This window comes from Miniopterus natalensis, chromosome X, assembly GCF_054644295.1.
Source record: "Miniopterus natalensis isolate mMinNat1 chromosome X, mMinNat1.hap1, whole genome shotgun sequence".
Lineage (NCBI taxonomy): Eukaryota > Metazoa > Chordata > Mammalia > Chiroptera > Miniopteridae > Miniopterus > Miniopterus natalensis.
The window spans coordinates 89,242,405-89,254,423 of NC_142103.1; the positions used below are offsets into that span (position 1 = coordinate 89,242,405).

General features: G+C 47.7%; 1 protein-coding gene across 1 annotated transcript; it reads right to left on the reverse strand.

Annotated features, from left to right (window-relative positions):
* Positions 1-1,516: 1,516 nt before the first annotated feature.
* On the reverse strand, positions 1,517-2,575 carry LOC148090613 (melanoma-associated antigen B3-like). Its single transcript, XM_087813396.1, has one exon. It carries the CDS (start codon positions 2,573-2,575, stop codon positions 1,517-1,519), a length of 1,059 nt encoding a protein of 352 aa, XP_087669522.1.
* Positions 2,576-12,019: the final 9,444 nt, after the last annotated feature.

The window sequence follows — 12,019 nt, forward strand, 5'->3', positions numbered from 1 at the left end:
CCAGTGATCCCACTTCTAGGAATATATCCTAAGGAACAAACACTAATCACAAAAAACTTATGCAGCCCTATGTTCATAGCATCGCAATTCACAATAGCTAAGATTTGGAAACAGCCCAAGTGCCCATCAGTAGATGAGTGGATAAAAAAGCTGTGGTACATTTACACCATGGAATACTATGCAGCTGTAAAGAGGAAGGACCTTTTAGCCTTTGGCACAGCATGGAGGGAACTAGAGAGTATTATGCTAAGTGAAATAAGCCATTCAGAGAAAGAGAAGTACCAAATGATCTCACTTATATGTGGAATATAACAAACAAAATAAACTGATGAACAAAGTGTATCCAGAGAAATAGAAGCTTGGAATAAACTGAGGGATCTCAGAGGGAAGGCGGGGAGGGGTGTGTGGGTGGGGAGAGATTAATCAGGGAACTTGTATGGGCATGGCCCATGAACGCAGACATTGGTGTGGGGAGGGCCTGGGGGTGGGATGGATGTGGGGTGAAGGGGATCAGAGGGGTTAAAAGAGGGACGTGTGTAATGGTCGCAACAATAAAGAAACATTAAAAAGTAAAAAGGGGGAAAAAAGTACATACAGTGAGTTATAACTTCATAAAACAGAGTAAAAGGGATTGAGAACCCCAATATTGACAATGTTACTTTTTTCTCTATTTACTGATTTCATATACAGAGGTGCCTTGGTTTTTGAACGTCTCTGTTGAGGAACATTTCAGTTTCCAAACGCCATGAACGCAGACGTAAGTGCTTCGGTTTTCGAACATTCCTCGGAAGTCGAACATGCCACACTGCGGCTTCTGCTGAGGGCAAGATCCTGGGGCCCAGCTCTCCGCTGTGGATACCCTCCGTTTTCCGAACGTTTCAGAACTCGAACAGTCTTCTGAAATGGATCACATTTGAAAACCGAGGTACCACTGCATTTTACTGCTTTATTTCTTTACATTTCCAAGGAAATGCATATTCCAAAGCCATGTCACCCTGCACCAGATTACTAAATAAGGTGTAAGTTTCCGCAACTTGTTTTACAAAACAGCAAAACTCTTATTCTCGAACCTGGTAAACAACAAGGGTGGGGAATATAATTCACTAAGATTATAATGCTAGATAAGCCTGTATGCAGAAGTAACACCCCTCAAAAACAGAACAAGTGAAAATACAGATGAGCCTGGCCGGGCGTGGCTTAGCGGTTGAGCACCGACTTAGGATCAAGGAGATCGCAGTTCACCTCCTGGTCGGGGCACATGCCCGGGTTGCGGGCTCCATCCCCAGTGACTCATCACTGATGTTTCTATCTCTCTCTCTCTCTCCCCCTTCCTCCCTCTGAAATCAATAAAGATATATTTTAAAAAAAGAAAAAAGAAAAGAACCTTTGGAAAAAAAAAGAAAATGCAGCTGAATCTCAGGAAGCTGCCCACACAGACAGGAACACTAAGGTATCCGACGCTGTGCTCCCTGCCACACCCAGCTCTCCCCTCCTTGGAACACTGGCCGCTCTCTCTTCAATCACAGAATGAAGACTGGGCCGCAGCTTCCCCAGGGGCGGGAGGGGCTGCGGGGCACGGCCCCGGCTCACTCACTGCCTGGGCATCGGGGCCGGCCCCGAGCGGAACTGCGGCCTGGGCTCTCTCCTCCTCGTCTCTCAGAGCCTCTTCGTAGCAGGATGGGAAGGCACTGGGGTCGGTCTGATTAATCTTGGCCAAAAACTGCAGCACTTTCATCTTGCTGGTTTCAGCGCGGGCTCTGGGGCCCCACAGGAACTCGTAGCCTGGAGGATCACTGCCGGGCACCTGGCGGTACTCCAGGTACTTCAGCTTCACGAAATCCTGGGTGATGAGCTTCCTTGGCTCCCCAAATATGAAGTGCCTCTTGCCAGCATACACTCTCATCTTGTTCAGGAACTCCCAGATCTCCTGCTCAGTGGCGCAGTTGCCTTTCATGAAGATCACACCCAGGATATGCATCAGGAGGCCGGTCTTGGGGAACCCCCTGCCACGGCCCACCCTCCCATTGTTGGGGAGATCCATTTTGCTGACAAGGTCATAAATATGCTTCACGGCATCAACCTCCCTCAGGTCAACACCAAATACCACCTCCATGCTGAAAGACGCTCTTCTGAGGATCTCGAGGAAGCATTTCTTGTGCTTTTTCTGGACAATCTTGAGCATATCTGCCTTCCTGATAGGCTTTTTCACCTTGCACATCTGCATCAGGAACTGCACCAACATACCGGTCACCTCGCCGAGAGGGTCCCTTTGGGACCGCGCAGAGGCACGCGGGGCCCTGGAGGGACTTCGCTTGTTCTTGGTTTTGCAGGTGGCTCCTTTGGATGATCTTGCGCGAGGAGCACCTGCAGACTGAGTGGTGGCGGACGCGGCTCTCCGGGGCCACTTGCGAGAGCTACGGGACCTCGCACCGGGCTTTCCCTGCCTGACGGCTGGAAGAGGAGAAGGGAGCGAGGAGGGCAATGCTTTCTCCTCGGCACCCCTCAGCCCCTGGGTCTCACCTTGGGCCTGCTGGGGCTTCTCACGGCCGCCGAGCTTCGTTCGACGCCGAGGCATGCTGACTGTCAACGACAGTAGGTAGAATGTGGGTAGGACAGCAGGTGATCTGGGCCTGAGAGAAGAGAGGGTGAGAGGGTGTGAGCACCTTCATCAGGGATATACCACCTCGACTTGAAGAAAGCCACTTCTGCACTTTTCCTTGAGGGCAGTGCTCCAGGAACCTACAGGGCTCCTGTTGTGACCCATCTGTCCTCTGAGAACCGCATGGGAATCATTACAGTGAGCCTGAGGCTGGAGCCGGGCAGCCCTGCCTAGTGCTTACTAGGGCTCATAGCAGCAGTAGGAAAGTCTACTCTTCTGGAGCCCCACTGCTGTGGACTGTGGGGGTCGCCTCAGTTCCCATTCAAGACCAACATATCAACTTTGGGCAGGGCCTGGGTCATCTCTTCCACGCTGTTCTAAATTTATACCTTAAGCCCAGGTCCTCAACTTCTTGGGGCATCTTAAGAGGCAATAAAGGGACACCTCTATCCACCATCTTTGCCAAGGGGCACCCATTGCTGACAGCTCCATGGGACTCACTGCCATGAGCTCCTTGGGGTCCTAAGTCCTCATTCAGGGTCCTCACCTTCACTCTAGTTAAGGCCTGGGATATCTGCCTCTGCAGACCTGATGTGTGTACACTCAGAAAGGCTCTCGCCCACATAATACCATCAAAATAAAAGGGGGTTCACATGCATCTGACTTCCATGTCATGTCTCCTCAGTGCTGCAAGCAAGGGGGGGACTCCCTGTTGTCTCCTCTTTAGGAGGGGTGAGTGGTACCACCAGTTTTCATGCAGGATACTTCCCCTGGGTCTCCTCTCTCTGCAGCATTGAGGCAGCTCAATGAGTCCAACACCCTTACCCGTGTGGGACTTTCCAGAGAGAAATGATAGGGGTGGCTCAGATGGACAGATATTCTGTTGGTCTCTAAGCCTTCACTTAGGGATCTCATTAGATACCTATCAGAGCCAGATACTCCTCCCTCCACTGAACTTGAGGCCACCAGCCTTCAGACAAGGCCCTCACATCCTTGGGCTCCTAGGGGGAAAGCTGGAGCCGGACAAAAATGTCTATACCTGCCTGGAGACTCCTAGAACTGAGAGCAGGGGTGTTGCTTTCTATTGACATCTTTAATGGGAAGAGATCCCCTTATTTGCACCCAGGGCCCTCTCTTTGACTCTAGTTAGGGCCTATGTTTCCCTGATCTGAAGAATCAGAGTTACTAACTTAGACCAAGGTCTTCCTCCCTGAGGCTGTCCAGGCAGTCCTTAGCTGGAAAGCTCTTAGAGACCTTCCACTGCTGATCACAGAGGCGGGAGTTTGTAGGGTCACCTTTGTTATGGGAGTGGGCATGATCTCAGCAGTCCACGCTCAGATCCTCACCTGAGACTTCAGACTGGTGCTGGGTCTGCAACCTAGATGGAAAAAAAACTGGCACATCAGTCTAAGCTCCTTGACTCCAAAGTGGAAGTCTGGGTGAGTCATGTCTGGCTATGGCTGCCCAGGGTCTCCAACAACTGACAGGCGGGGCTCTGTGAGACCCCATACTTTAGGACTTGGTGCTCCCTAGGTCTTCATTCAGGGCCCTCATCTTGGTATCTATCAGAGCCTGGGAATCCTCTGCCAGACCCCAAACAAAAAAGCCCTCATGTTCCTGAGAATGCAGTGAGGCAGTCAGGGCACACTGCTTATGATGTCGCCCTTGACATCACAAGCCTAACAAGAGGGGCAGGACTCTGTGAGACTCCCACAAGGCCCTTCCCTCCCTGAGATCACCAGGCAGAAATGAGCAGGCTTCTCAGCCTTTTAGCTCCCCCCGGGGTCTCTCACGGTTAAGAAGAGAGCCGGGGGTCTGTAAAGCCCCCTCATCAATCGGACTAGTGGTCCCCTCTTTCCTCACTCAGGGACTTCACCTCGCTCCTGGCAAGTCCTGGCACTCCGCCCTCCCTGACCCGAGGTTACTGTGCTCAGGTCAAGGTCAGTTCCTTCCAGAGACCTCCCATGTGGAAGCAGGAGTAGCCACATTAGGCCAGGGATGTTTGAGTCCTGACAGGGTGACTGCAGGGCTGAGTCTCTATGGAACAGCAGTGTTCTGGAGTCAGTGGTCCCCTCATTCAGCATCCTCAACTTGACATGTGTCCAACCTAGGAACCACCCTCTCCTGAACGGAGGCCACTCTCCTTAGGCCAAGACCTTCACCTCACCGAGAACTATGAGTACAAGAGCGGGTGCAGTCTGACTGTCCTGCCTGGGCATTCTGGGTCTGAGAGCAGGTTTGGGCAGGTTTCTGAATGACCCTCTACCTTTGGGGGTGATGGTCTCCCCAGTCCTCATTCACAGGGGTCCTCATTTTGTCTCCTGTCTCTTGGATGAACAGATTCCTGGGAAACACCACATTCCTCTGACTCCTCGAGAAGTGTCCCTAATGCAAACCTTGTGGGTTCATGTGCCAGACTTGATGTGAGATACGGAAACTGCAACATAAGGCAGGGGCACACCACAGGGGTGGGCTATCAGAGAAAAATGGTGCTGATCTCTCCTTGTTTTCAAGTCAGAGTTAGTCTTTTGCCTTCTGTTTTAACTGATTTAGGTCCTAACAGGAAGGAGCTGTCCAGGAGGGCTCTGTGAACCCTGAGTTTGAAATGACCTGAGCCCAGCCAGGCGTGGCTCAGTGGTTGAGCTCAACCTACGATCCAGGAGATCACAGTTCGATTCCCGGTCAGGGCACATGCCTGGGTTGCGGGCTCGACCCCCAGTCGGAGGCGTGCAGGGGGCAGCCGATCAATGACTCTCTCATCATTGATGTTTTTATCTCTCTCTCCCTCTCCCCCTTCCTCTCTCTGAAATCAATAAAGATATATTTAAAAAAAAAAGAAATGACCTGATGCTGCATATGGAGATGATCACACTGTCACTGACTATGATCTCTTTCTCCTCTAGTCATAACTTCCATTTTCTGGGGTGTTCTTACTTGCTTTGGCTCTGTATTCCAATCCAATGCTTTGGGCACAGAGTCCTTATTTTTATTCCCTGAGACACATTTTGGAATATTAAGGAGCACAAGGTCTGCTTTAGGCAGAGGGGAGTAGAATGAACAGTGTGTGCTCTAGAGGAATTCAGGCCAAGAGCCTTGTCCCAGCCCTGTCACTTAGTCCTGTGAACTCGAGCATATTACCAAACCCCAAGACACAGAAATTGCAGCCACTGAGAATGCTGCTTAGCAAGGATAATTCTGTAATGCATCCCCACCTCATCAGACGATATAATGTATAAACTGTGGGAGAGTCTGGGGCTGCCCACTTCTGACGAGTTTCCTCACCTCCATGAGAACTCTGGGAGCAACAGTATGATTCATCATGTCAGCAGGTCTGACAAGTACAGGGCTCTATGTGGCCCCTTCTTTCTGGGAGGGATACACTCACTGTTACTCTGTGCCATCATGTTGAATCCTGCTAGAAACCGGGCATCCTTCCTCTGCTGAATGGGGCTTCCCCATTAGTCCAAGGACTTTAAGTCCCTGAGACCACCCCCTTTCAGGAAACGAGGGTTAACCTTGGTCTGGAAGCTCTGCCTCTGACCTTCCAGGACTAACTACAGATCAGAACCTTCTCAAGACAGACCTGTTATGGAGCAGTTGGTTGCTTAATTCCTCACACGGGATTTTTGCGATGACACTCTCATGCCTGGGGCTCGACTCTCTGCTGGTGATCCGGCCTGTACACCAACACTCTTATTTCTTTGAGACCCTGTAGGCAGAATCCAAGGAGGACTTGAGCCTGCCTGCTTTTGCCTGTGCCTCCCAGGGATAACTGCAGAGGAGGGGTTAATTGTAGTCTTGTCAAATGTGGGTTAATTTGTCCACATTCAGGTTCTTTACTTTGACTCCGCATCCTTCCTGGGACGCCACTCTCTGCTGAACCGAGCACACAGCCTGCAGAAAAACCCTCAACTTCCAGGGACCTGATATGAAAGCCAGTGTTAGACACAAGTAACCTCACAGGACTGAAAACTGGGATGGGGCTCTGTGGGATCCTACTCTTTTGGCTGGGTCCTGCCATCATCCTCATTAGGGTCTATCACTGCCATTTCTATGACATCCTGATACTCTTTCCTCTACTGACCTGACAACTCTGCCCTTAGATCAAGGCTCTTATACCCATAAGAAGCCAGAATACAGAAGGGTATGTTCAGTCTGACAGTTGTTTCTGAGACCCTCTGTGTTTGAGAGCAATGGGACCTGTTATATTCTGGGGTGCTGGTCTTCTCTGTTCCCCTGCATGGGGCCCTCATCTTGGTTCCTATCTCTTGGATTAAAGGCTTCCTGGCCAATTACACATCTCTGCAAACTCTTAAGCAGTGAGCACTCGTGACACAAGGTGGGAGTCCATGAATAGGTGGTGGGCCATCTGTGGAAAAAAGCACAGTGAACTATTCCTTTTCTTCATCAGCCAGATGAGAATTCTCATGTAACTTCTGTTCTGATAGGTTTACTTTCTACAGGGAAGAGACTGTCCAGGATACTTTTGAGAGCCCCTGACCTATTGAGGTTATCTAACATTGCAAATGTAGATGATCATAGTGTCACAGGGCACTGTCTCTTTCACTTATTTATTTATACCTCCTAATTATAATGGTATTCTTATTGTCCTGGCTATGTTTTCCAAGCCTGTAGCTTGGGAAAGGGGCCATTCCTTTTATCACTTCAGACATATTTGGAAGTACTGAGAAGAAAGCTGAAATAACAGGCACAGGGTGTGTCTCAGGGTCGGAGGAGAAGAACAGTGTGGACTTACTGTAATTTAGACCAGGAGTCTACTTCCAGCCTTGTCCTTTATGAGTCCCATGAATTTTGGCACATTACCAAGCTCAAATTCTATAAGCTTCAGGCTTTCCACTGTATAGTGTATCTGAAAAGCACTGCCTTATACAATTGGTGGGATATATGTAATGAGTAGAAAGCAACTGTTTGTCTCCTTGTCTTGTATTGAGATTAGGGGATGGCAGTTATTACTATGATTGTCTCTGACCTCAGGTATTATCATCCACACAACTGGGTTTGTTTTTTTTTACACCTAAGAGATGTAAGAAAATATGCAGTGTTCTAGAAAAAAGAAAGCCTCCTAATGAAACAAAATTCTGCTTAGCAATGAAAACTCAGTAATATGCTAGCTTCACCCCTTTACTCTCCTTTTCATTTGTTCCTTATGACGTGGAGAGTATCGCACCCTCTTTGATTTTGATAGTTTTTCCTACCATCTATAATGGCATGGGCATGGGCATGGGCATCGGCAGGGGCAGGGTGTTCTTAGGCTGAAAAATCAGAGGGCAGTAATAAAGACTTCCAAGCCATGAACCAAGAGGTCTGATTCACTAGGATTTATATTCTCAATCATTCTTTAAAAACATAATCAAATCCAAATAAATGTCTTTAAAATTTACAAAATGAAAGACTAAATGTAGTCAGGCAAACAAGGAGTGACCAGGTTTATATATGTCTGACATCTTTATGCAGTAGTCTACAGATGGACATTACCAGGTCTTGGCTGTAAGAAATAATGCTGAGTATAGGGTACTCAATTACACTGAACTATGTATCGTTCAGATGGGTACCAAACTTATAGGGGTAAACAGTTAAGTTATATAAATTTCTAATCACTATGTTGTAAACTTAAAACTAATGTAATATTGCTGTTAAATGTAATTGAAAAAATTTGAAATGGAAGTGGCCAATTTATAGTTTATCTGTGTATCTATCTATTGCTCCCAGCTATTTTGGTGTAAAGTTTTTTCACATCTCAAAATATATTCCTATCGTAAAGTCATGATATCCTTTTCTGGATCACAAAATATTTTGAAAGATTTCCAATTTCTATTTCAAAAACAAAACTCTTACTCCAAATCTGACAAATGGTAATAAATGTGCAATCCATATGATTCATAAACTTACATACTCATATTCTGTATATAAAAAAACATTGACTAACAAAAAAGCACCTGAAACTCTAAAAACTAAAAAAGCACACAAAGATAAGCCTCGTTGGCAATTCCCACTGCCTTCCCATGCAAAAGTGAAGACACCACGCCGGACATTACTCAGGGTGAGTGTAGCAGCTCGACATGGCCCTGGGGGGCCCACTGGCGGTGGAAGGAGTGCCAGTCCTGATTGCAGCTTGGGCTCTAGCTTGGGGTCTGTCTTCCTCATCTTTCAGCCTTTTCCTAATGGGTGGACAAGCAGTGGGGACGGTATCCGAGAGATGGCCCCGGAAGAAGAGAGTGGAACGCATCATAGCAATATGCCTGTCTGTCATGTGTAAAAACATGGCTGGGACTTTAGGTGGCCCCCCTATCTTGTGGGAGGAGTCTCCCGTGTTCGCTCAGTGTAACAACCCAGAATCCTGTTAGAGACAGGGTCCCTCTTTCTGAATGACCTTCCTCCACTAAACCAAGGCCGTTACCTCTCTGAGACCACCACCTGAGGAAATAAGGGTCACCTCAGCCTGCCAGCTCTGCCCGGTCGCCGCCATCTTCGCTGAGTTTGGGAGCTGTCGGGGAGAGCCCGCGACTGCCTTAGTTACCTCTGTTTTTATCTGTTTCCTTTGCCTGGCGCTTCCTAGAGCTGAGTGCAGGGGTTGCTGCTCTGTGTGGCCCCTTTAAATGGACAGAGGTCTGGCTTAAGCGCTCAGGGCCCTCATGGTGAAGCCCGTTGGGGCCTAGGGGTCCCCCGCCCTTAAAATGGTGGCCACACCCATAGGGCAAGGCCTTCTCGACAGCACACTGCAGGCCGGATTCAGTCTGAGGGCTCTGCTGGGGCCTCTCGGAGCCGCAGTGCAGGGGAGGGGTTGGGGGCCCACCTTCGTGATGGAGGGGTGTGGCTTCCTCAGGTCCTACTTAGGGTCCTCACCTTGACTCGCAGACAGTCGCCACGCCCGCGAATCCGCCCTGGGCCACAAAACCGCCAAGCGCAGTGGAGCCGGAAACGGAAACGCCCTGGGCTCCGGAGCGGAAGTCGGTTGGGTCCTTTTCTGCAGGGCTGTCCAGGGTGCCTGACGCCCTGGAGGCAGGGCGGTAAGGAGTCCGTGGGCCCTAGGTCCCCACTCACAGCCCCCAGTTTCGTGTCATCATTGCCAGGACTCCTCCCTCTAGTGATCGGAGTGGGCCCGGCTGCAAACAAACTCCTCACTCTCCCGGGTCCACTGGAGTAAAAAACTCAAAATTTCCCCACATTAAAACATAGTTTGACTGTCTCATTTTCCAGCTGAATGTAGCTCAAATCTTCTAGAATTTGGTTCAACAGTAACTCTTCCAAGGTAGATGCTCTTTTTGCAAACCTCGCATATCTTCAGACATTGCACCATCTCCTAAAATCTACACCTCTCTTAGTGTTTGCCAAATTACAACAACAGCAACAAAACGATTTTGAATGCCACTTTAATGGACTGGGCTCTGACCCCTTAACCCTCAGCAAAGAGGGCCAGCCCAGTGGGGCTGAGATTCAAATCACAGATTGTCACGCTTTTTTCTCAGAAGTGCCCTGAAGATGACGTGCATAAAACACCTAGTCTGTGCACTCTGCTCACCTGCACTGGGACAGGTGCACAGGATGCCATCGCTGTCTCAGGTGGACATTCTGTCTGGTTTATTCATAATTACAAAGTAACTGGTAACGGTAGTTTTCCTTTCCTGGCGTTAAGTGTCTCACCTCTGAGACCCACTATCTGAAGGTGTGGCCCCTGCCCACCATTATTACAGCCTCGTGGTGTCCACCAGGCTGTGAAGGTACAATTACCCCCCCCCCCCCCCCCCCCGCACAGCTTTCACTTTCCAGAGGCTCTAACGGCCTTGCCTGAAGGAATCTACAGTAGACTCTCCAGCCTGGCTTCTGACCCTTAATTTTACTGGTTCTTTAGATCTTAGGAGTATCTCACCACCTACTTTATAAGAAAGCTGCTCTTAGACTCGAAAATTCTATGGGCAGCACAGGTCAGGCCTAGTTTTCTTAGCATCCCCAGTACTAGTCAAGAGCCTTCCAAAAAGCAGATGCTAAATCAATATTTGGACAAGTAAAGAGCCAGTGTACAAGAAGTCAAACTTACTAGGATCTCATTTCTCTTACTTCTTGAACAAGCCAAGCCAAACCAGGTACGTTTACTGCAATTTTACCAAGAAACTGAAAGGAATAAACAACTGTTGACTACATTTTACTCTTTTTTCACATCTCATGATTGCACAGACTTTACTGTGTGGTAATTTCCTTTTTCACAAAGATTCTTATTCCAACCTTATGCTACCTTGTTCTGGATAACAAGAAGTGTTCCAAAGCTTTTCACTTTGTTAGGTAATACCAAAGTTCCTAGTTTTCAGCCTGATAAACTGCAATAAATATGTGATCCATGTCACTCATAAACTTGGGTTCTGGAGCTAAATAAAACCCTAAGTGAAAGGAACAATCTTTAAACTAGAATAATTAAAAAGCTAAATCTCCAATTTTCAGATGTTGTTCAGGAACACAAACATGTTATGCACTGTGTTCTCAGGAGCCCCTCTTTGGCTTCTCACTAGTTACAAGATTGCCGTCTTTCTTTAACCAGAAGGTAAAGCCTCCGCCTCAGACCTCACTAGGGATAGGAGGAGTTTCAGGACATGCCCTGGACTGGAAATTGGCCATGGCAAAAATAGAGGAGCCCTGTTGCAGCTCTGACTGAGGCTCTCTGTTTCTTATCTCTCAAAGCCTCTTCATAAGGAAATGAGAAGTCTCGGGGGATTGCATCATACCTTAGCCAAAATCCACACATCAAATATATGTATATAAGCACCCTCTGTCAATTTACAAAGATCACACTCATTCTCTGTTATGGCTACATAGTACAGTGTGGATATACCATGTTTCTGTTCAATTGATATATTGATGGGCATTTATGTATTGTTGGGGCTGTGTGTTCAGGGTAAGTCTGAAATAGTGGAATTACTAGTTCACAGGTAAATGCATATTTAGTTTGGTTATGTATTGCCAAATTCTGTAAGGTAGCACTGTGAGAATTTTTTCATCCATGTGCTTAAGTGATATTGGAACTAAATAATATTCTCAAGTAATAAAATAATAAATTAAGTCTTTTTCAGCTACCTTTACCTGGTCTAAATAACAATGTTATACTGGGTTCATAAAAACACTATTGCAAGTTGTGTTTCATTTTTCATGCTCTGGAATAACTTAGGTGATGAAATTTATACGTTTGCAAGAGTACAGAAATAGTGTAGTCAATCCTCCAGGTACTCATTTCCCAGCTTCAGCCATTTCAACCCATGGCCAATCTTGTTTCACCTATATCCACCCTCAGCCCCCAGAATATTTTGAAGCAATCATCTATAACTATATGTATGTTATTATGTACCTTTACAGGGTAAAGCTCTTAATTACACACGTAACCACCATACTCCAGGGACACTGCTAGGCAGAGTT